This window comes from Mchenga conophoros, linkage group LG5, assembly GCF_057382185.1.
Source record: "Mchenga conophoros isolate Kocher_MC1m ecotype Shallow Benthic linkage group LG5, M_conophoros_male_GT1.1, whole genome shotgun sequence".
NCBI classification, from domain to species: Eukaryota; Metazoa; Chordata; class Actinopteri; order Cichliformes; family Cichlidae; genus Mchenga; species Mchenga conophoros.
The window spans coordinates 21,224,279-21,247,932 of NC_140530.1; the positions used below are offsets into that span (position 1 = coordinate 21,224,279).

The 23,654-nt window shown below is 39.7% G+C and overlaps 1 protein-coding gene across 11 annotated transcripts in view; it reads right to left on the reverse strand.

Annotated features, from left to right (window-relative positions):
- The window catches only part of cacna1da (calcium channel, voltage-dependent, L type, alpha 1D subunit, a), a 62,880-nt gene that overhangs the window by 3,263 nt on the left and 35,963 nt on the right, over positions 1-23,654 (reverse strand). For 2 of the 11 annotated variants that reach the window (XM_085274139.1, XM_085274136.1), the window contains 32 exons: positions 23,118-23,238; positions 22,881-22,968; positions 22,742-22,772; positions 22,492-22,646; positions 22,271-22,400; positions 20,579-20,638; positions 19,078-19,184; positions 18,676-18,763; positions 18,479-18,586; positions 18,331-18,383; positions 18,090-18,236; positions 17,777-17,978; positions 17,376-17,534; positions 16,619-16,729; positions 14,327-14,410; positions 10,683-10,715; positions 9,561-9,689; positions 9,398-9,463; positions 9,212-9,303; positions 8,961-9,120; positions 8,414-8,541; positions 8,229-8,325; positions 7,987-8,089; positions 7,711-7,812; positions 6,047-6,180; positions 4,511-4,627; positions 3,708-4,099; positions 2,637-2,663; positions 1,856-1,984; positions 1,602-1,741; positions 677-783; positions 113-430 (listed from right to left, as the gene is read on the reverse strand). In XM_085274139.1, coding sequence (XP_085130265.1) covers positions 113-430; positions 677-783; positions 1,602-1,741; positions 1,856-1,984; positions 2,637-2,663; positions 3,708-4,099; positions 4,511-4,627; positions 6,047-6,180; positions 7,711-7,812; positions 7,987-8,089; positions 8,229-8,325; positions 8,414-8,541; positions 8,961-9,120; positions 9,212-9,303; positions 9,398-9,463; positions 9,561-9,689; positions 10,683-10,715; positions 14,327-14,410; positions 16,619-16,729; positions 17,376-17,534; positions 17,777-17,978; positions 18,090-18,236; positions 18,331-18,383; positions 18,479-18,586; positions 18,676-18,763; positions 19,078-19,184; positions 20,579-20,638; positions 22,271-22,400; positions 22,492-22,646; positions 22,742-22,772; positions 22,881-22,968; positions 23,118-23,238 — 3,918 coding nt within the window. Of the gene's footprint in view, positions 1-112; positions 431-676; positions 784-1,601; positions 1,742-1,855; positions 1,985-2,636; positions 2,664-3,707; positions 4,100-4,510; positions 4,628-6,046; positions 6,181-7,710; positions 7,813-7,986; positions 8,090-8,228; positions 8,326-8,413; positions 8,542-8,960; positions 9,121-9,211; positions 9,304-9,397; positions 9,464-9,560; positions 9,690-10,682; positions 10,716-14,326; positions 14,411-16,618; positions 16,730-17,375; positions 17,535-17,776; positions 17,979-18,089; positions 18,237-18,330; positions 18,384-18,478; positions 18,587-18,675; positions 18,764-19,077; positions 19,185-20,578; positions 20,639-20,716; positions 20,777-22,270; positions 22,401-22,491; positions 22,647-22,741; positions 22,773-22,880; positions 22,969-23,117; positions 23,239-23,654 lie in introns of all 11 variants that reach the window. The other 9 variants (XM_085274141.1, XM_085274137.1, XM_085274142.1 and 6 more) reach the window with 7 other exon arrangements.

Sequence of the window (23,654 nt, forward strand, 5' to 3'; positions counted from 1 at the left end):
GTTTTGTGTTTTGTTCAGATGACACAATAAATCTGAAAATGTGCTTGTGAGATCAAAGCCCAGGTCATGCAAAATTTCCAGTAACTATTCCACCAAACAGCCTTAAACTCACCGCTTCCACAAGGCTTGTTGCACTGCCTCTTTTCTGGTGGTACTGGTTATGGTACTCCGGAGGAACCTGCAGGTGCACAGGTGAGTACGTTCTCTGGGAGAACTCGGGATCGTCTGTGTACCAGGAGCTCTTGCGCACAGACACTTGGCTACCAACAACACTCTCCCTGTGTGGGTGTTCCACACGTATGAGAGGGGTGTAGTATGGTGACTGGTCTTTACTGGCCGGTGTGGCAGGGGGTGTGGCCCAAGAACGGGTGGAGCGGGTTGGGGAGAGGCGATGGGCTCTGCTAGAGTCCAGCCCTGCTACAGCCATAACCTGATGGGTGAAGAAGGAGGATTTTGACGGTGGAACACAAAAGTGACTTGAAGTATAGTTAAACTGTGCCACCCACTTGGGAAGCAGTTCTGTTTGCTGCTATTTCATAGCTGTGTAGTATCTCGATTCAACAGTTTTCTGTGATATTTAGCAATTCATTTAAGAAAGCTGATGCAATCTGCAACTTACTAACAAATGTCACTCCACCCAAGGCCAAAAATGTAACTTAAAGAATGTCTGTGTTACCTGGTGCTGCATAAGGTGCAGTGGTAGAGCAGTACGCTGATGTGGAAGCTCATCATGGCTACTTTGTCTGCGCAGACACTCAAAGTTGAAGGATGGCCTTCTATTACCTGAATTAATCCAGAGTAGAGCAGTGAGCATTAACTTAGAAACAATGAGAGAAATTCAAACATACGAGTAATACAATACAATAAAACGAACAAAAAGCAAAGTTTGTGTACATGTACAACCTTTAAAAGAAAACTACAGCTTTGTGAGGTTTGTCCACAAGCACACAAAAAACCCCACACAGCTATTTTATGTTGCTCATCTATTAAAATCACCTTAACTGGATAGAGGATTAACATTTGCCACTTTAATAATTTCAGATATTAAGAAAATCTATGCTCTGATCAATGTACTAATGTACAATGTAATAACAAGCTATGAAGAAATGAAAAGCAAAGAGGGGTGTGCCTCACGTAAAAGCTTTCTACAATATTTAACATTGACACATGGCACCAGGTCAAGGAGGACGACAATCACAGGCTGTTTTTATAGGATGAACAATTTTAATATTTTAGCCACCTTACTTTTTTGGAACCAGAGCCCACATGAAAGGGAAGGATCTGACCAAAAACCAAGGACACTATTACTGTAGCGACAATCACACAATAAGAATACCCTAAAGCATACCCTTCTTTCCTGTCTGCTTACTCTATATCAAACCATAACTGACTAAATGAACATCAGGCCGTGTTAAATAAAGTCATTACTGAGAGTGTAGACTGATTGAGAAAGATTTTTTTGAGCATAATGCTTATTTTTCTAATTGACTCCTTTTTGCCCCCTACTGGCCATTAGAAAGAATGCATTCAAATATCAGCCTCCACTTTCAGAGAAGAAAGCCATGTCTATCTTTTATATATAAATGATGGTCATAATATACCTTGAGGTGTTGCAGGAAGCAATCTTCTCTTTGGTGACCTCCGTGAGTCGCGGTAGAGAGGCTGCTCATCATCATCGTAGTAACTGTCAGGATGATGGTAGCCTTTGGGAGTCTCATACTCCGTGTCGCTGTTCTGATACCTGGTGAACATTACATTATGGGATCCATTATCCAAAACACCTTTGGAATAAATTTCTAGCCAAGTCAGAATGAAATTGCAACTGCAAACTGCAAAACTGTGAAAAGACTGTTACCTGTCCCCTGACAGCATACTGTCATCTTCATAAAACTCCTCCCCGCTGTAATACTCCCCGGAGAAATGGTCTTCATCAAACTCCTCCTCCCTTCGGATGGTGGGATGGCGACCATCCCCTCTGTGGGACCTGTGAAAGAGCCAGGGCAGAGGGGTTAGAGCGTGCACACTGTTACTGTCGTTATGGGGGTTACTGCTATACTGCCATGCACTGCCATGCAGACACAAGCCTACAGGGGGCAGCAATTCAAGAGACCACCCTTTTACAACCAAACCAAGACAAACAGAAGTCGTGGGTTATCTCTGCCATGTAAACACCCCATCCACTTTGACATTCACTACTTTAATTAAAACACATCTCTTTCTAGTAAGTCATGACGTTAACTATATGCAGTGTTGCGGGAAATGTGCACTAAACAGAAGAAGTGGACACAAGTAGTGATTTTCACTCACTTCATTTCAAACATTCTCATACACTCCCCTGTCTTCAAGCATCTGGGTAGTCCTTTAAAGCAAGCGCATCACTTTTACACATGCATTAAGCATGCTGCTCTCAGCACAATGCTGACCACTCACATTCATTTCTCTATTATTTATCCAACAATGCATAAACACAACTGTGCCATAACAACTAGGAAAGCAAAATGACTGGCCAGCATGTAATGTGAAACACTGACTTAGCAAGGATGCAACAATTTCCAAAACCAAGTCAAAATGAAACAAAAGTCCTTCTTTTGCTGTTGAGACACATTGCTGGAACCAAACCTAGAAAAACAACATACCTAACATAGGTCTCATAGTAGCGCCTTCTGTCCAAGAAAGCACAGGGATGGCCAAGAGAAAGAATTTAGTTAGGAAGGAGAAAGGGAGAAGGAGAGAACACAGGAAACTGGGTGAAGAAAGTGTGACATATATATCATACAGTATATGAAGCATATACAGCATTCTCATATATATGTACAAGGAGAACAGAGAGTGACGGCGATGACTCCACTGTCGGCTGACAATTCCATTATCTATCTTTAAGATAAGAAACAATCTGAGAATCATTTCTTTTTCATAAAGAGGAAGCAATGAAATTGTCCCCCAAACTTCTTGGGCACTAAGGAAAAACAGGCCCAATACTGGAGAATGTAGTTTAAACAGAAGATGGGAAATCAGAAGAAAAATGTGCTACTGGTCACAAATTAAGTGTCAGTACAAGAGTAGGCTTATGATGCATGGTGGAATGAAGTTTCCAGTAGAGGCTAATGTAATGGAAAAGTCTGATAAGAATCTGCCTGTGGAAAAACACAGTAGCAGTATTGTCCATCGATGTCTGACAACAGCAAGCACTCACACAGTGAATAACCACAGTGATGTTTTTAAAAATAAATCCTCTTATGTGTTGTTGTACACCATAAGAAGTCTCTTCGTGACTATCACTGGGCAGAAATGAAGACAAGGACACCTCTTAATATGTGTTAGTGCTATATGTTCTTCCATAATTATCAAATTCATTGTAACATACACTTGTAATTACATTCATACAAACGTGGTATCTGACTTTTCTACAAAGATTTTCTTACAGATAAGTTAGTTCAGACAGTATTGAAATTCCTGCTGCAACAGTCCATGTTGAGCACGTCTTGATGTGACGTAATATTTTACATGTTTAGTCCACATGTAATTGCAACATTTGACGCGTAATGGGAGTAAGTACACACTGCCAAATAAAATGTGCCAGAGACAAAGGATACAACAACAGGGTGTGAATGGAGCTTCAGGTTTATATAAATTTATATAAATCCACTTTCACTCTATATTGTTTGATCTAATTCTGCAACATGACATAATGATCACTGTGTGGATACCTTTGACCCTGGGGTGTCCGTGGCTTGTCGTAATCATAATAGGAGCTGCGTAGACCTGGATAGCCATTGGGAGGTGCGTGTTCGTAGTAGCGATGGTGTCCTCCGTTGGGAAGACTGGACACGTTGGCATTGTTGAGGTTTATGTTGGTAGATTTGGGAGACTTTCCGTAGGAGTTGTGGTGGCGGTGGTGATGATGGTGGTGGTGGTGATGATGGTGGTTGGGATGGGACATTGCATTGGCTCTAGACAGGCGTCCTACTGGCTGCTCCATGTGGGCGTAGTGAGGTGGAGGCTGCACTTGCAGAGGGCGCTGAGTGGCATTGGTTTGATGCCCATTGGATCGCCGATGACCACCATTCATGAGATGGTTACCAAAGAGTCCACCATTACGCTGTGAAGGAACACTCACAGTAAAACCACCAGCATTTCTCCTTCTTACAAGACAAATGCTATTGATGTTAAGTCTGAGGGCTGATATTGTTTAAGAAAAATATATGTGCAAAAGTAAGTTAGGAAGCTGGTACATGGCATGATGTGCGAGCAAAACAAAACACTGTTTAGATTGTTGGAACTGAAATGGAGAAGAAACATAATAAAGCAAAATGAACTCATTAGAAGAAAAAAAACTTACATATTGCAGATATAAAATCTGAAGCTAATGCTTCTGCTACAGATTTAGCTGCTAAATGCTTCCTACTCCATTTCCATCTACAGCTAGCTTTTTCACACGTACCTTTCCATGAACAAGAATTAATATTTACAAAAACAAACATTTCCCTTTGTGTAAATTTGAATCAGTTACCCTATAAATTTCCTCGTCTTCCTCTGGAATAAAGTCTATTAGTTCGTCATCCTGCAGATCACATGATATCGCCCGGCGAATTTCAGGCCCAATATCATGCAGCGTACGAAGGCCAGCCTGGAACCATGACAACAACAAGGCTAAGAGCTATGGTTGTGACCTTCATCTTAAAACTCACAGTGCGAACTCTGACATCATACAGGCACAACCACCACACATACTGAACATACACGCACCTGTGCTGTACAACACCTGACACTTACAGTACTTTCAGACTGTGAGAGATGAGAACACAGAGACAGGCAGATGTGCTCTCCTGAATGTAGCCTTCGGTAGATTCCAGATATGCTTCTGTCACATACTGGGAATACTTTGAGTACTGCAGGAAGTAATTTAATATGAATAAAAAAATGTGATTCATGGCTATTTCTTGAGTTAAATATAGAAAAATGTATGTTCAATCACCCATATGTTGTGTTTAGTATTCGATTTTCACTGCAATGATTGCAATTTGTCAAATAAAACTTGACAGAAAGAGAAATCAACAACTCAAAGAATTTGATTGCTGCAGTTGCCTTCCTATCACCAAGAACGGGAGATTATGTTGACTGTGTGGTGCCTAAAATGACTGGATTCCAATTTCTTAAACATCTTATTAATTTGGAAAAAGAGAGCAATTTACATTTCAGGTGAAAGCATTGCATGTAATTATATAATTGATTCGTTTTACTTTTTTATTTATCTTCATTTTTATTCTGCTATTAACTTACCTTCCCATTTTTATGTTTTTTCTTTAAATTAAATCATTTTTGTATGTACTCATTACTGCACTACTTTACTTTACTTTTACACTTCCAAATTACTTAACCTTACTCCAAAAAAGTATTTATTCGTATATTTCGCTTTTACTTTTGCTGATGTTGTTTTGTAGCCCTTTCAGTCCCTTTTTTTCCCTCTGAAATATTTTCCACTAGTTGGATGAAAAAAATAAAATGTAAATAATGTAAAAATATAATTTTCTTCTCACTCTTTTCTTTGTAGATCTATATAATAGCAGAATACATAGAAAAAGTTAAATATAAAGAAACTAGTTGGTCATGTTTTTGTCTGACAGTGATATATGGGACTATACTGACGCCATATATCATACGATATAAGGTAACAGAAACTGCAACAAGCTTTGCATGTGAAATTCATGAGTCGTGGACTGTGATGCACAGAAAATACATGCAATGGTGGCTGAAGACAGTGATGTGCACTTAACATCAACATCTAGCTATTTTTTTGAGACACAGAAGACACAAGTACTAAATTCACACAAGAGAAACATAAATCACAGAATCATACTGTACACCAAGATCATGAACGTCCTGCTGGATCACAAACCATAACATCAGCACTCTTGATGAGTTTTGAATGAAATGCACAGAGATGTATATCAGATTTAACAAAGTTCATTCATTCATCCATTTTAACAAAGGTCTCAACAGCCCGTCTCACGTTGTCAGAAACACACTTGAGTGTCGTAAGACTCACCTGTAAAGCAATGGCTGTGTTGTTCTGGGAAGGGTGTGCACCCACCAGGCCTTCCTCTTTACGTTTCTTGAATTTCCTAAAGTAGTCCTGTATCAGGAAGGTGGCATAGAACTTCCCCACGGTTACCTCATCATCTGAGTGAACAGACCACACAAATGCTTCCTATGTCAGCAACACACAGTACCCTGGGAGAGAGAGGGAAAGACTCTTCTCTTCCCTCGTCTATGGGTGGTGGGGGTTCACCACCTTAGAACTTAAGAATAGCGAGGCACTTTTTAACCTCCACCAACCAAATGATTTCTAACCAAATGTTATAAATCCATTTTGATGGTGTGTATACTTTACCTCATTATGTACCAAATAGGATCATTTGCTGTGTATCAGAAAGGACAGAGAATGAACATATCCCAACATGTCTTCATGTGTGTATTTCTGTGAGATTACATGTATGTAAGTATGTCTGACTTGTGGATGATTTAATTGGAGGAATTTGTGTTCAAACACCTGCAACATTAAAAGGACTGATAAAACTTTAAATGATTACTATTGCTCTGCAGAAAGTCTTTTCTTCTTCAAGAGAAGATCAACAAGAGCATTTGAGCTCATTGGAAATTAATGAACAATTTTAATTCTGTTCAGTTAATCATGACAGGAAAACAGAAAGGCTTTTCAATTTTTAAATGTGTATCAAAAACAATTTTTCCATTTAGGCCACTTGATTAATTTGTTCAAATTTTTCTTAAATTTTCTTTTCTAAATCTTTCTTGGATGTCAAAGGATGCTATTGAATGTTTTTTAACTGCTTTAGCACATGCAAGCAAGCAAAACTACAGTATGCATCATACATGTCGGTGTGTAATTTCATATGCTTGTGCTCATGTATGCCCCTACATAATATTATGTATGCTTTTTTTTCTAAATACTGTACTCAAAGCTTGTGTTCTTGCATGTATATTCTGCCATTTTTTGAATTTAAAAAGCATGTACGAGTGTGTGAGAATCATTCTGAAGCAGGGGTCTGAATCACTTTGAACAAGCACGCTGGGGACAGAGATCAGAGAGAGAGGCAACACTAGTTCCATGCCACCACCCTAAAACAGAACTGCTTCAGAATATTCTGAAGTGTTTTCAAAGTTTTGGACACAGAGATACAAAAGTATGAGAAGAAAAAAAGCTCAGGCAGTAAAAAAAAAAAAGACAGAAGAGAGAGAGTAGAGACAAGAAACAGATAAAGAAGGAAGGACAGAGATGTTGGAGAGAAAGACGAAGCATGCTCTTGCACAGTGGTCTATAAGGCCATGCAAGCCCAAAGCCCAGCAGATAGTCAGTGGCCTCCATCAGCATCCAGGGCAGGCGGGAGGGAGCAGTGTGTACTGAATACACACAGACTAAAAAAGACATACTGCTGAGGGGACAACAGGGAGAAGATGAACAAAGCAGAAACAGCACAATATAGCCTTATTTATATGTGACACTGTCTCAGTGTGAGCGTGAGTGTTAGGTTTATTTAAGGACTTGGTTACAAAATACCTGTTTGGAGTAATTATATGTGAACAGCATGGAAGCATATGGTTTGTGTGTGTGTGTTTTCTGCAGGCTGCTTTAGGCTGATTTGTGTGTCAAACAGAGGACATGAAGGTGTCTGTGATGTTAATTCCACTAACCACCAGCAGGAGGCACCACTTGATCCAGCAGCTTCATGCTGGTTCTCTTCCAAATTTTCTTGATGACAGCTCGCAGCTCTTCATTGGCCTGCTCTAGATTACCTGCACCACAGGGAAACAAGCATCCCTGAGAACCCAGCCCTCCACTTTACAGCCATTTAAACTGAAGTTGAGAACAATTAATGCAGTGTGTGCGTGAGCTGAATTTTGGGGGAATATTTTTCTTTGTTCTCTTAGCAGCAATTTAATGAAATGTCATTCATGTTTGATTTATACCTTCTGTTTTTATCTTTAGGGCTGTCCGCACCAGTGCAAACAAAGTGGCATTAAACATAACAGTACCATCACTGTTCAGAGGCATGTTCATGGCTACCAGCCTCTGAAAGAAGAGAACAAGCCTTTAATATTGTTGTAAAATAATCATCATTTCTACCTGAAATTATTAATCAAAATGACAGGAGAGAAGAGAAGAGAAGAGGAGAGGAGAGGAGAGGAGAGGAGAGGAGAGGAGAGGAGACCTTGCAAGCCACTCTGTGAGGACACAGCTTGCCAAAACCCAGTGGAGGCTGGATGCGACGAAGAAGGGTTACAACATCCAGATGTTTAATTCTGCCTCTATATGAGAAAAATACATAGAAAGTAATGGACATAGTTAAAAAATGAACATGAACATGAATATTCAGATGAGGAATAAAGCACATACTTTGCCTCAGGGTCATACTCTGACCAAATTCTTTTGAATTCATCAAGGTGGTGAGGACCAAGAATGGACCAATCACGTGTCAGATAGTCAAAGTTGTCCATAATGACGGCCACAAACAAATTAATAATCTACGAAAATAAAAGAAAAAGGTCTTAATATATTTACAAAGTATTTTTTTCAAAATAACAGACATACAGTATACATAGGGTTCTAGGAACACATTGTATTTTATAGAAAGGACATTTTTATTTTGACACTATTGTGCTATGATGCACATAACTTGGACCTGTTGTTTTATGTTATGATGATTTTAAAGATTATTCATTTTTGCCCCATTTCATATTAGCTCTAGGTGTAAGAATGATCAAATGTTATATGTATAGTAATATGTTACACATATTAAACCTGCGATGTGAAAACTGATATCTTTAAGAAACAGAACTCCCACTACTGATGCTGCAAATGATAAGGTAGTGCAATATACACCACGCAAGTATAACTGATAAGAAATGAATCCTTAGATAAACACAGTTTCATTTTTGTGTACCAAGAAAGCACAGAGCATGTAGAAAGTGATGAAGTAAACTATTGCAAATCCACTGCCACACGTCATCTCCTCCCCGGGGTTGTAGTCAGACTCTGGGTCGCACAGTTTCCCTGGCATACAGGCCAACATGATCTCTTGCCACGCTTCACCTGTGGCACACCTGGAGAAAACGCAGGCATGGCGCACACAAATTAATCACCTAGAAAACAAATTTGATTTTCCTGATGGCCTGACATCAGTTATCCACAGACCTGAAGAGAAGCAGCACGGCCTGTGGGAAGGTCTGGAAGTTGTTGTTTCTGTTAATGTGAGTGCCATCAACCATTGCAATCTTTCCAAACACCTGTTAGAGAAACATTGCCAAATGAATACAACTGCACTCTTACTGTTGTGGTTAAAAATTTGTGGAAAAAGTATTTTCTGTCCAGTTTACCAACCTGCATGCCAATGACAGCGTAGATGAAGAACAGCATGGCTATCAGAAGAGCAACATATGGCAGAGCCTTAAGGCAAAAAACAGGGGAAAAGTAGAAAAAGATTCATATGAGCAACTTCCATTTTTCCCTTAGACATTGATTAAACATTTGTGCTGCATCTCACCTGAAAGGATTTAATAAAAGTCCAAAGCAGGGTGCGAATACCCTCTCCTCTGCTGAGAAGTTTGACCAGCCGCATGACTCGAAACAGACGAAAAAAAGTGATGGAGATTCGAGCGCTGTCCTCTGTGTTCTGTGGAGGAAACATTCAGTGTTATGCAGCAGAAGAGCAACAGAGCACGTTTATAGTGAACACAGAGCACCCGGCTGTGCTTTATGGGATGATGAAGTCTTATCCAAGACGTCTGTACCAGCTACATATGAGCTGAGAAAGCAGCACTGCATCTTTTCATAGTGAAAAACTGAAACTGGATCTTTAAATCAAAGCAGAGTTTTGCTTTTATTTGAGCAGAGATTTTCTGGTTTGACCGCTATGCCTTTCAGATATGATTGCAGCTCTCAAAAACAAATGTAAAGACTTCAAAAAACACAATCTAGAGAAGTCTGTTAGGCAGTCTGCGGCAGCTGATATGTGTTTGTTTCTGCCTGTGTATAAAGCACTGTCAGGTTCCCTGTCACTGTAAAGACCTACAGGGAAGGAAGCAAGGAGGCAAGCATGCTGGAGAAAACCTTGCCATACTTGACAGGACACATCTGCACAAGCATGGCACCCTCAGTCCAGAGTCACTGCATGCGGAGTCACAGTGGGACCAACCCGAACGGGTCGGCCAGGAGGTTCACAGGTCAGAGCTGGGTGACCTGATCCCAGGGGTCATCCATGGGTCACTACCCCACCCAAGAATGGTGGCAGAGACCATGTAGCAGTGTCAACAATACAAACGTGAAGAGCGGCTTAAAAACCGCTCCCACCTAACAGGATACAAACGTCACGTTTGAGAGACACACTCTCCTTCGAAATAACTCCAAACAAAAGGAAAAATTAAAAGCAAATGTTTTGAGGATTTATGCGAAGGAGCTAACAAAAGCAAAATGAGGAAAAGAAGAAAAGAAATATAACGAGAAAGGAAACCTGAACGTGAAAACGTAATAGTACATAACATGGACTTGAAATAAGCAACAGATCATAGAAAGTGTAACTGACAACAGAAGACTAAACAGAGAAATGCAAATCCAAACATGGCATGGCCCTGACAGAGTTAAAGGTGTGGGGGGTGGAGCATCTTACCCCCATCTCATCCAACTGAGGAGTCTCCGTTGGCTTTAAAATCAAAGACCTGTATTAATGACTTGTACAGAGGCCACAGGTCTAACACACAATGGGCCAAAAACGTGGAACAACACATTTGATAGTTTTTGTTTTGTTTTGTTTTTAAAATCACACGACACCAGCACACGTCAGCAAAGACGCAGACAGAACACAGTCACTACTCTTCTCACTGACAGGACAAACTGTCTTATAGTTTCACTGTGACAAAGACACACATGTATTTACCATTAAATCTTATCTTAACACTTTAAAAGACTGCCAAACAACAAGTTCACATTACTTAACATTTCTATGTGGGGTTGACTGACATACAACATAAAATTACTTAAATACGAATCAACATTTAAGACTGACACACAACTTTATCACTCCCCCGGTGTAATGGTTTTTATTGATGAGACTAAATGATGATGAGATCCTCTTAGACGATGTTAATGAGTTGTTACGTCTAACTGACAAATGCAATGAATCGATGTTGCTATAAAAGCATCATGTGCTGTTCTTACAGAGTCCTGCTGTATCTCGACATATACCCTGCAGGCTTCAGATTCAGACAGGTACACATCAACATATGACTGCACAAAAATCATATATTGTGCGCTTGAAGCATTATCTATGGCACAAATAGACACAAGAGAGTACAAGTAGGATGTTCACAATCCAATAGTTTGTCATTTTAAGTGACTGAAAATTTGCTGACCAAAAGAGCTTGAGTATGATCAATTATGTACACACAGTCGCTCGCACAGATTCATACCCATACACAACTTTTGTTTGCAATTCATGTCAATTGACAAATAAATCATTTGATATCATCAGCTGTAATCAGCGAGCATTTATCCCCAAACAAAATCCAGATGCAAAACTTTTAAAAAAAGAAAAGAAACATCAGTCATAGTGATGGTGGTTAGGCTGAGCCTGTATCATGATAATGTGATTTTACAGCAAAAAAAAGCATTTAGCTCCATGTGGAAAATATCAGAAAGGCTCAGCACTGACAACATAAGATAATCAGACAGATGTGGCTTGAGTCAATATTTTGCAAACTGTCGTTATGAGGTGCAGCATGAGCAGAAATGATTAAAAAAAATAGAATTAGCCTGAGGAGGTTCTTTAGGTAATCCTGGCCACAGCGCCGATGGAGCATGCGTTCAGCATTGCCACGTTGCTGGGGAAGCACTGCACGCACACGCAAGACCTTTGAATGATGTGAACTCATAGCAATGCAGCAACTCATGCATGTCAGTAGTGCCCTGCAACAAAACTGCCATAGCAGGGCGCTCTCACAGTCCGGTGCAGAAGGATATGAATAAACATCAGAGAAGGAAAAGAGAGAGAGAGAAAGACACAGACAAAGAGGCAGGAGGAGGGAAACAGCAATAGAGACCAAGACTGGGACAGAAAAGAAAACCAGAGAGACTGAGCCATACTGAAACAGGGAGAAGAAGAAGAAAGGCAGAAAGGTAGAAAGAAGGAAAAAGTAGAGAGTTGCTGTGGGAGTGTTCATGCACCTGACTGGAGTCTACACACCTGCGCTACATATGAGCTCCATTCTGAGCTTTAAGAGCTCACTACAGGAAGACAGAACAAAACACAGAGACAATCACTCACAGAGACACAAACACAAGATCATCAAAGAACCTCAGACTCAGCTGCATTAAACCACCATCATTGTAAGTGTACAAAATCACACTAAATTCGTGCCTACTGAACTCCTGGGAAATTTTCAGACCTTACCTGAATTTTTACTTTGATGTGAACACTACAACTGAGGCCTAACTTTTAGTATCGTTTCCTTTTAGGTCACTCTGTGACTTGATCTGTTCCCTGATTGATGCATTACAGCAGCTACATGTGAAGCCACAGTGGCCTCTACACAACTTTAAGGACATTAAATGGTGACATTAGGAAACACAAGTAAACCTTTGTTAGGAATTCCCAAACACGCTGAGCTTCATAGGTTCATCGGTTTAATTCCCAACATTATTGCCCTTAATGTTGTGTAGAATTTCCAAGCTCTGAGCACCAGGGCCATTCTGTCTGGAAGTAAAGAGGAGTGTAGCAAGCGAACAAGGACAAACTGCACAAGGCTCTATGGAAAAAACTGACCGGAGGGGAATGGAGCGGGTGGCCAAGCGCCATCTGCGAGAGGCGGGACATGGAAAGGATGTTAGGGGGATGAGGTGAGTGTCTGACACCCCAGCATGCATTTGGAGAGGTCACGGTAGTCTGGTAAGAATCTGAGCAATGACACGAGTCATGACTGACACAGCAAGCAAGTAGAAAAAAAAATATTACTGACTCAAAACACATCCTCATAACAGATCTCCTGTTATGAATAAATGCAAAACTAGAATATCTGAACATTTACATGCAGTGCAAATAAGAAAGAAATGCCATGAAAAAGCATGTCATAGAACCACAATGTGAAATAAACATCACGTCTCCAACACACACACACTAACACACTCCTCTGCATACACTCGCACATACAACCGAAAGCACACGCTGAACACACATTAAACACACATGCATAACAATAAAAAACCTGAAAACACACCACTGTGTCTTATGCTTCAAACAAAGTTAATGTTTTGTTGTGCACTCATGCAGACACACATTTTGGAACACAAACTAAGAAGACATGAAAAATTACTCCAGAAAAACAGCACTGCAGCTCAGACATGAGAGCACTCAGGAGGCGGGAGGAGGGTCAATTTGGGTGATAAGCCTTTGGTATGCTACCCCTATAGTAAGCACCATATTCACCATAGTTATTATCTGGAAATGCAACATTTGGGTGTTTGTTGGAACTTTCTTTTACTATTTTTGTCCTAGCTAAGCTCAAAGCAAAAAAAGCACAAAAGCAGACGTCCAGTCTTTGTTTTTAGACGTTTCTTTTATCAAGGGAAAGCTATAAAGAGAAGCAATCATCTACTATTTTAATGAGCTTCGATATTAATTTTTTAAAGTACTGCGAAATTACAAAAATCTCTTTGTCTTTGTCATTAGTCCATAGCAAAGGGGTCCCAAAGATAAAGTTGTCATCAACAAAAGGTTACACACAAACAACATTTTTTCATTGCCATACTTGCCTCTACAAGTTTCTATGGAAACAAAATAAACAAGAGTAAGAGTTAGACAACTACATCAGAAACCATCCTGCTCTGGACCAAATTCTGGCCACAGTTGACAAAGAAATGTGAGGTTTTGACATTGCTATGTCCAAGAATAAACAGAATAATCAACACGTTCATCAACAAGTTTGTCGCGATGTCCTGTCAAAAACTGCAACAAAAGTTACAGCAGCACAGACAGAAGCAGAACTCCAACAGGAGAGATCTGAGTTAGGTCAATTTAGCATGAAAGAAAAGCTTCATGAAAATCAAACTGAAGTTTTACAAACAAAGCCAACAGCCAGCTTTAAATCATACTTTTTAAATTCTTTTATTAGGGATGCATTTTCAACATTTCTATTATATTTTATAGCGGAAGCTAGATAAGATTCACAGTAAATTTAAGCTAATAACACTAAAACTTGCCAGGTGGCTTTCTTATAAGGCTTCAGTTCAACTTACAAATCAGAAAGAAGAAGTACTTACGTTAACTTCTGTGATAGCGATATCGACGACACTACCGACAACAATTAAGGCATCAAATGTGTTCCAAGCATCAGCAAAATAGTGCTGTTAGTGCACGAAGGTACATGTAAGGGGAAATGATGGGGATGAAAGTGAGAGACCAAGGGAAGGGATAGGGGAAGACAATCAGACAAGAGTGGAAATTTAAAGGAAGTCGTTGTAATGAAATGGAAGGGTTGGAGAGAGAAAGAAAGGAGGAAAAAGTTAGACAAAGCAGCAGAAATCAGAGTCCTGCCCCTAAAACCTGCTGTGGAGGTGGTCTGAAAGGAAAGAAGTCAAAGAGCAGCGGGGTGCTTCAAGCTGAGCTTACTTACATCAATCTCACTGAGAACAATGTCTACTATGCTGCCAATCACAACCAGGGCGTCGAACACATTCCAGGCATCCCCAAAATATCCCTGAGTGAGGTTGAGCGTGTGGTGGGGCGAGTCAAATGTGATATCAGCACAAGAACAAGAAGGCTTTACTCTCACACTGAAATTTAAATCAACAAACTGCTTATTTAAGGACACACAGAAACCCCTGCTAGCTACTTAACCTGAAGGGCTCGTGATTATACAGACTGTGACTGATTGCAGAACACTAAATTTGCACAAATTCCATGCTAACAATAAAATTACACATGAACACTCCGTGACTAAAAAATTGGTTAAAAAAAAAAGATTATTTTTAGCTTAAAAATGGAAGCACGGCACCCCACACGTGTTTGTCTTACTAGCATCCTGTCCTTCTTCTCAACACAGAGCTGTCAGCAGGCAGGGACGCCAAAGGGGAAATGAAACAAATATTTACATGTCCACATGCTGCTTCTTTAATAAACATAACTGAACATTTTACAAATCACAGTTTTAGAAACATGCTGAAGAGATGGATACCACTCGTTGCTTTACCTAACAGTCATACTGAAATGTTATTTTCTGCAAGCTTGTACACTCAAAAAAATGAAATTGGGTGGTTGTTACATGTACAAGATTCAAACTTGTAATTTGCACTAAATAATTTCATGTTTCTATGGTGAACGTAATTAAATCATGTAGCATCTGCATGAAATTCAGCAACTTAATTTGTTCTTGTTGAGATGACATCATACAATCTAGTAAGAGTGGTTAGTTGCCTGGACTCATGAAATTCAACAAGATCGCATTAAATGTCAAACTGCAGGGAAATCGCTGGAGGTTTAAGAGGCAGACAACTACACCCACACCACGTGTATGCTATAGCTATTTATTGTGGTTTAACCTGTCAAGGACAAAAACATGCAGAAAATTCTGCATCAAGCCTTGTAATCATAGCTTTCCTAGTTTAAGCCCGGATTGACAGCATAGTGTGATGGTTAGTGCTGTTGCCTCACAGCAAGAAGGGCCTGGGTTCAAATCCACAATCTGGCTGGTTTGCAGTGTGTAATTAGGGTTAAGTTAATTGGTGATTCTAGATTACCCATGAATGTAAGTGCAAATGGTTGTTTGTCTCTATGAAATAATCAACCCCCATATTGGTTCATTAAGAAAGACTAGCAGTAATTGCCTTGATTAACAAAGCAGTTGTTCAAACAACAAGATTTCATTATTTTTTCCTAAAGTTTTTAACTTGTGTAAAAAGAATTAAAACAAATTTCACTTTACATACTTAAATGAATCACTTCAAGTCAATGTAAGTATACTACGTTGATCCAGAGTAATCAGATTACATTAAACCATCAAATGCCAAATGTGTTGGTTTGACATGGTCAAAAATGGGTTATTGTACTTGGTTAAATCACGTGGAAAAAGGTGCTGTGATTAAATTGTGTTCATCGAACAACAGATTTTTTTGAGTGTATAAAGAAACTGAATATAACCATAGACTGTACATAAAAGCTGGATAACCATCATTATGAACGGGTTTGTGATGTTCCGTAAAGTAATGGTTTAGTATTCTGGATGCTACCACCAAATCTCTTTCTATAGCAGGCTGCAAACACGTTTATTTCTGCTGTAAGGCTGGACATGTGAACTGAGGTGTCTAAGGGGACTGACCTACCATTCAAAGTCAGCTCTTGGGTTTGCCAGTTGTGTATGGCACATTTTGCCCCCTTCATATTTTTTATGATTAGCTAAGCTAACTGACTACTAGTTAGTGTATATACATCTGAGCGGTATTGTCCTTCTAACTCATCTCATAATGTTGAAAAGTTACTCTAATAAGCAAAAGCATTTCACAGCAAATGCATCCGTTTAATAGCTGGACTTAATTTGATGCTTCATGTCAGCTCACCCTGGGTTTGAAAGCGATGAGTTTGAGAACCATTTCCACAGTGAATACAGCAGTGAAGACCATATTGAGAATATCCATCACGTAGTTAAAGAGTGCAGACTGGCCGTAGTGCTGCAGACAGAGATGGAGATGTTCGGTTAACATAAAGATTCAATGTATTCAATATACAATGGGAAAGTAATGCGATGTGTCTGAACAAACAGTCTGTTTGCATTTTTTATGTTTTTCTGTGACTCTAGTACTTTTGCATGCACTTATGTTCACCACATTGCTTCTTATAATTCTGTCAAGAAAAAATAGCAAAACCTGAGCAACTGAAAATGACATTTTACAGGCTGACACATCCATACTAATGAAAAGACTTACAGCAACTTACGAGATACTCTAATGATTTAAGTCTGCACATTTACAGTCTTGTGGACTCCATGCAGTAGTGGGAAAAAACTAAAAACACCTTTATTGCTTCCATTAGCATTCAGAGGGTAAGGAGCAGCCATGTTCTGGGGTTGGTTAAATGATTATCAGCAAGTACCTCTATAAAATAACAGAGGCTTTGGCAGTTTGCCGGTTTGAAGCATTCAGGTGTGTGTTAACGCAATGCCACAATCTTTAACAGACGTCCCAGAAAATTCAAACCGAGGTCACTCATGTGGCACAAGTGTATGCTTCAACAAAAGTTTCTCCAAGTCGAAAAATCCATAACTTCAAAGACTCTTTGATGACTGGTTGTCTGGCAGGTAAATACTTGACTTCTTACCTGTACAGCCAGGCAGAGTGTGTTGAGCATGATGAGCACAAACATGATGTACTCAAACCCAGTGGAGTTCACCACATACCAGAACTTGTACTGGTATGGGTTCTTTGGGATGTATCTCCTCAGAGGACGGGCTTTAAGAGCGTATTCCACGCACTGACGCTGCACACAAATACACAAAATATTTAACATCATCATTTAAGAACAATCTTAACGTTCCCTTTTAAATGAGACACAATATTAAAAATGTAAAGGAGGTCATCAGCATTAGAACGTCATCTGTCTTGCTACTTTGTTGATGTTTTGTTTTTCTTGACACAAAGTGAGAGGAACCCCAGAGAAAAGCCTTCAAAACTAATCGTCATACTTTACACATAATGTTTTGTGCTTCTAATGACTCTGACCTGGTTCTTGTCAAGTTCACAGTTTTTATACTCCTTCTCTCCCTGTTCCTGAAATGTGACGATCACAAAACCTACAAAGATGTTCATCATGAAAAAGGCAATGATGATGATGTAGATGATGAAGAAGATGGAAATCTCCACGCGGTAGTTGTAAATGGGACCAAGGTTTTCCCTGTTGGAGTCAATGGCCTTGTACAATAACCTAAAGAAAGATGAGAACAAGCCAACACGTGATTCAGATTCACAAATTCAGGCTTTCTCCGTACATTATCTAAAACGTAATCAGCTCAGTGATGATATCTTTCAATCTTACGCAGGCCAGCCTTCAAAGGTGGACACAGTGAACAGAGCCATCATGGCCATGAGGACGTTGTCAAAGTTAAAGTCACTGTTGTGCCACACCCGTTTGTGGACAGTTGGCTGGTTCACGTCTCCATCTTTGTACAGGATGTAGGTGCCCCTGTGACAAAACATGTTGCATGGAGGTTTAAGTCCAACATGTGATGTTAAACCAGGACATCTGCAGTTCAGGAGCAAGATGGGATGAAACTCACTTGCACTCTTCTGGGCTGGACTTAGCTTCATCTGTGCAGCGATAGAATTTTCCCTGGAAAAAGGAAACGTTTTTGCTGTTATTACACATTTTGAACTTCTTTGGATTGATGTGTATTATTGATGTTTTTCAAACTCAGAGATGCTCACCTTGAACAGCTGCACGCCTATACAGGCAAACATGAACTGAAGCAGCGTGGTGACGATCATGATGTTACCGATAGTTCTGATGGCCACAAACACACACTGCACAACGTGCTGTAAGACACAGATAAAAATGTTTAAAGCTAAGGTTTCAGATAGTGGCTATTGTAGACATGCTAGAAAAGGTCTCGAGTAGCACCCACCTTCAGGCCTTTGGCTCTATTGATGGCCCTCAGGGGTCGAAGTACTCGAAGGACCCTGAGAATCTTCACCACAGAGATGGCAGAAGACCTGAGTGTAAACAAATAATAATAACAGTTTGTAAAAAAGAAGAATCAGAGAAATATGAGCTTTTTTAGGGGTCAAGAACCACTTCAGGAGGAGTAACTGCTGCACTCTGCTTGTATGGCCTGCTTCAACCAAAAGATCAAAAATGACATAAAGTGCTCAGATGATTGAACTTCTTTTCACCTCTATATTATTGCTCAAAGGGGATTTTAGTTTATTTCCTAACTTTCTTCCTTTAACTATTTTTCTTATGAATGAAACCTTTTTGTTTGTGCAAAAAGCTTAATGCAAATATGTTCTGGTTTTTCTGTACTCACTGAATGCCAAAGGAAACGAGGGAGACTCCCACCACCAGCAGGTCCAGAAGGTTGAAGTAATTCCTGCAGAATGCTCCTTTATGAAGAAAAGCTCCATATGTCGTCATCTAAGGAGAGGACAGAGGAAGTTAAAAGAGCAAATGACCAAAAAAAACAAAAAAACATGTAGCATCCAGAAACAAATACAGTGTTGCACTCCTCACACTCCAACAGAAACAAACAAACACACTGAGCTAACAGTTTAAATAGGAAAAACTCATTCTCAGCACTCATTCCCATTATCTCACAGTCAAACACACACGCCCGCACACGTCTCCACACTCTTATAGATCACTCTGATTCGGGGTGGCGAGTTCAGAGCAGTGAAACAGGAGGCTAAAATCTACCATCGCCACCCCCACGGCCCTTAGCTACATGAATGTAGTAGTAAGTCATTCATTTCGCAATCTACTATGGGAGGCAATAAAACATGCATTTTGTTGCCATGACGTCAGGGATATTTACTACCTGCAAGAGCTCTAGTTATAGAGATTGGAAAATAGAAATGGCCTTACTGTCACATTCATGTGGACCGTCGGCTTAAAGCACATTCCATTATGTTCTTTAATAGTTCAGCGTAAGGGGAAGCAGCTCCCAATTAAAACTCCAGAGATCAGCAGGCAGAGAAGAAAAACCAGCCAAAATAACTCTTCTTCAAATAATAAAAGTAAAGGATTCCTTCCAAGAGTGCATGTAAATGTGGAGACCTGCAGACAAGGACTGGATGAAGTTGCTCACTAAGAGCAGTGGACGATTTAGAGTCAAACAGCACTGGGTTGGCAAGTGTTTGCCCACTCCCACTGAAAAAAGAAAGAAAAAAGCTGCAGAGAAAACTCCACATTTCTATGCACTCAGTCGGGGAAAGCAGACTGAACCATGCTCGGCAGGAGCATGGTTGATTTTGCCCCCTCTTTTATGGGTAATCTGAGGAGCAGTCAGTACGAGAGGCATGGAGTTAGCTTTGACTGGAGTTGATTTTCGACTTTCAATCACCGCCACTCTGAAGATGACCTCAAACTCAACTTCAGCCAATGCTCTGATATGTCTGAGCAGCCCGTTAAAAAATTGTGTTGCATCGCACGGGAGGGGGTTGCATTACGTATTACATATCTGCATCATCAAAATCATTTCAGCAATGACTGCCCGAATGAAGTGACACCCATGTGAGTATAATGTAAATGTTCATGATGTTTCCTTCCCCTAACAGTTCTTTCATCAGTGCAATTTGAGCAAATCTTGTGTTTGTGTTCGTGTGTTCAAAATAGTGACTAACAATTCCAAAATTCGCTTCATCTTCTTCTTCTTTTTTTTTTTGCTGTTTTTTTTTTTGCTTTTTAAAAGAGGTGCCATGAAGAAAAAAGTAAATAAGAGAAAGGAAACAAACAAGCCAGGTTGTACTGAGTGGCGGGTGACACACAAGGAGAGAATGCAGCAAGGCTCTCGTTGTCATTTAAGGGGTTACCTTCAATACGATCTCAAATGTAAACATACTAGTGAAGACATAATCTGCATAGCCTAGGACCTGGAAGGCAACGAGACGTTTGGAATGTTATTGGGGTGTGGTTAGTTACAGCACGCACAGGGGACACAGGGAATTTACCTTCAAAACGATCTCAACAGTAAAGATAGCCGTGAAAGCATAGTCAAAGTAACCAAGTATCTGCAAGAAGCAACGTAGATGTTTAACAAAGACAGTTCATTGTGCAGCGTCATACATTACATGTTAACAAGATGAAAGGGGAAAAAATGAAAGCATTTTCTGGAAAGGATTTGTTAGAGTGAAGAACTCACAGCAAAGTTACTTACTGACCTTACAGCTGTTTTTGCCTGTTTTAGCTCATAAAAAACGAGTCTGCACCTTGAAGCAGACAAGGAGCTTCAATCTGCTTTTAAATGGAAGTGCAAATCGAGGAACAGAAACCAGGAACTAGTCTGATGGACTACTGTGTTTCTTATTTTCTTGTAAAGCACATGCATGCCCAACTAATTAATCAAAAGCTCTACTAAATGTACTGCAATCACATGCAAAACAATAAAAGACAAACAATACTATAAAAGGACAATGTGAACTTGAAGTGTCTTAGATTTAAAAGGCTGCCATTAACGACTTGATCTCTATATCTTGGAAAGGACCAGAAGGAACAGAGCGATCAGATGTCCGCTTTCAATATAGACACTAGATTTTCAAGTACTTATCCCGGTGTCCTGACAGGACAATTACACTGAATATATGTTTTAGAAAATAAACTGTATCTAATGCTTTCTTGTCTAGGTTAAAGAGAGAATAAATCACATGGCTCAAGATAAAGAAATTGTGAAGTGCAGAAATAACAGACATGAATTTAATACATACCATTTTCACTGCAGTAAAAAGAGTATTGAATGTCATCCTATTACTGATTACTATGGAAAATAAGTGATTTATATTAAAAGTAAAATGCATCTTTTGTTTTGTTACTTTTTTATGTTTTTACAAAAGTGTATAAACTCATGTAGAGTATGCTTTGCAAAATCATCCATATAAAGTACAAAGATCAGCTATAGCAGGGATGCCAAGCACAAGGCTCAGGTGACAAAGACTCCAATCCAGCTCACTGGGGGAAACAAATTTCGAAATTCTAACCGTATTTTCAAAGGTTTTACAGCTTTTTCTACTGATAAAAAGCTCACCTACCGCCATTCATACTGCACTTAAGTCAAGTAATAGATAAACAGAAAAATTCTTGTTTTTCATTATCTATAGAATTGTGCATTTTTTATAGTGGGTTCAACAGTCTTAACAAATTGGAAAAAATTACATTTTCTGGGAATGACCAAAAACCTTTTTTCATGATTGCAGAACAGGCCATGAGCTCCCAGAACTTTATCTGTACATGTCAATTTTGACTAATTTAAGCCCAAAGAATTGTGCTGACAGACTTCCTATGTGGCCCACAATGTAAAAAGAGTCTGAGATCCCTGATTGTAGTAATTACAATAAATGGGCTAAAACATGCAAAACCAAGAGTACGGTCATTTATAGAAGCATCACAAACTGTTACGCAAAGGCAAACATGAGAAAAGTTATTTTTAAATTATTTTACTTCATTTATGTGACTTTATTAATCTGTTCATTTGAAGTTCAAAAATTTTATGACAGGGTTTATAAACTTACAATATTGCGAGCTGAGAAGTTTCGGATTGGATCCTCAGCAGCGAGGGAGACGGAGCTGAGCATGATGAACACCAGGATGAGGTTGGTGAAAATGTGATGATTAATGAGTCTGTGGCAAAACACACGAACCCTGAAGAAAAACAACAACAAAAACACAGCAGACATCAGTGTGATATGAATAGCGACCTGTTTGTGTCTGCACAAAGATAATTTCAGCTTACGGGTTTGTGTTGCTGAAGATGAAGAAGGCACTTCCCTCTGGGATAGGAGTGATCTTCTCCTTCTTTACCAGGTCGGAGATGACCGGCCGAGGCCCCGATGGGACTTCAGGATCCTCCTCCTCCGCTGCAGTGTCGTCATTGTCCTCCTCCTCCTCCTTAAACGAAAGCAGGAAATATGTAATGTGTAACACGCGTAACTTTTCAAACTGTAAACATGTTTTCTGACTTAATAAAATTAAAAAAAGAATACCTTGTCATCTTTATCATCATCTTTTTTGTCCCTGTAATGAACACAGATATTTTTATAAATGCAGACTGGAGTTTGACCAATTATCCAAGCAAATATTTGAAGTAATTCGTTGTCAGAGAGAGACATATTGGACGGTCACCCTTTTTTGTCTCCTTCATCTGTGTTGAGAGATTCTGCATCTGCCAAGTTGTCCACAGCGATAGCCAAGAAGACATTCAAGAGGATATCTGAGTAAAGTGTTAAGTCGAGAACAACTCTCCCACTACGAATAAAGTAAAATTCTAGTGACTAATCAATAACACATGTCTGCAGTGGATACAAAGAATTATTGTTTTCTTTGTAACAGCTACACCTTTGTCAGTGTGAGCGAGGATACAGTTTCCACAGATGAATAGGATGATGAAGTAAAAGCACACAATCATTCCAGAGGAGGACGGGCCACCATACGCCATGATCCCATCATACATTACAGCATTCCAGTCTTCTCCAGTCAGAATCTGAATAGTTCACAATATTTATTATGTGAGAAACACAACAACTGAAAAACATCAAGCATAATAAGTGGCCGCTGCTTTATACGATGCAGGGTGGCTACAATGAACATGTTAGAGCTGCAGTAAATTTGCAGTGATTGTGGGTATGATGTGGATGTTGAAACAAGTTTACTGGCATTCATATGCATTTTGACGTTGTGGTCTTATGCCGAATTGTTTTAGGAATTGACACTCACGGCCACTTTTTTAGGTACACCTTGGTATTTCCCTTAGCCTTCAGAACTGCTTTAATTCTTCATGACACAGGTTCAACACGGTGCCACAAATAGTCCTCAGAGATTTGGTGCCATACTGACATGACAGCATCACAGCGTTGCTGCTGATTGATCGGCTGCATGATGTAAATCTCCCATTCCACC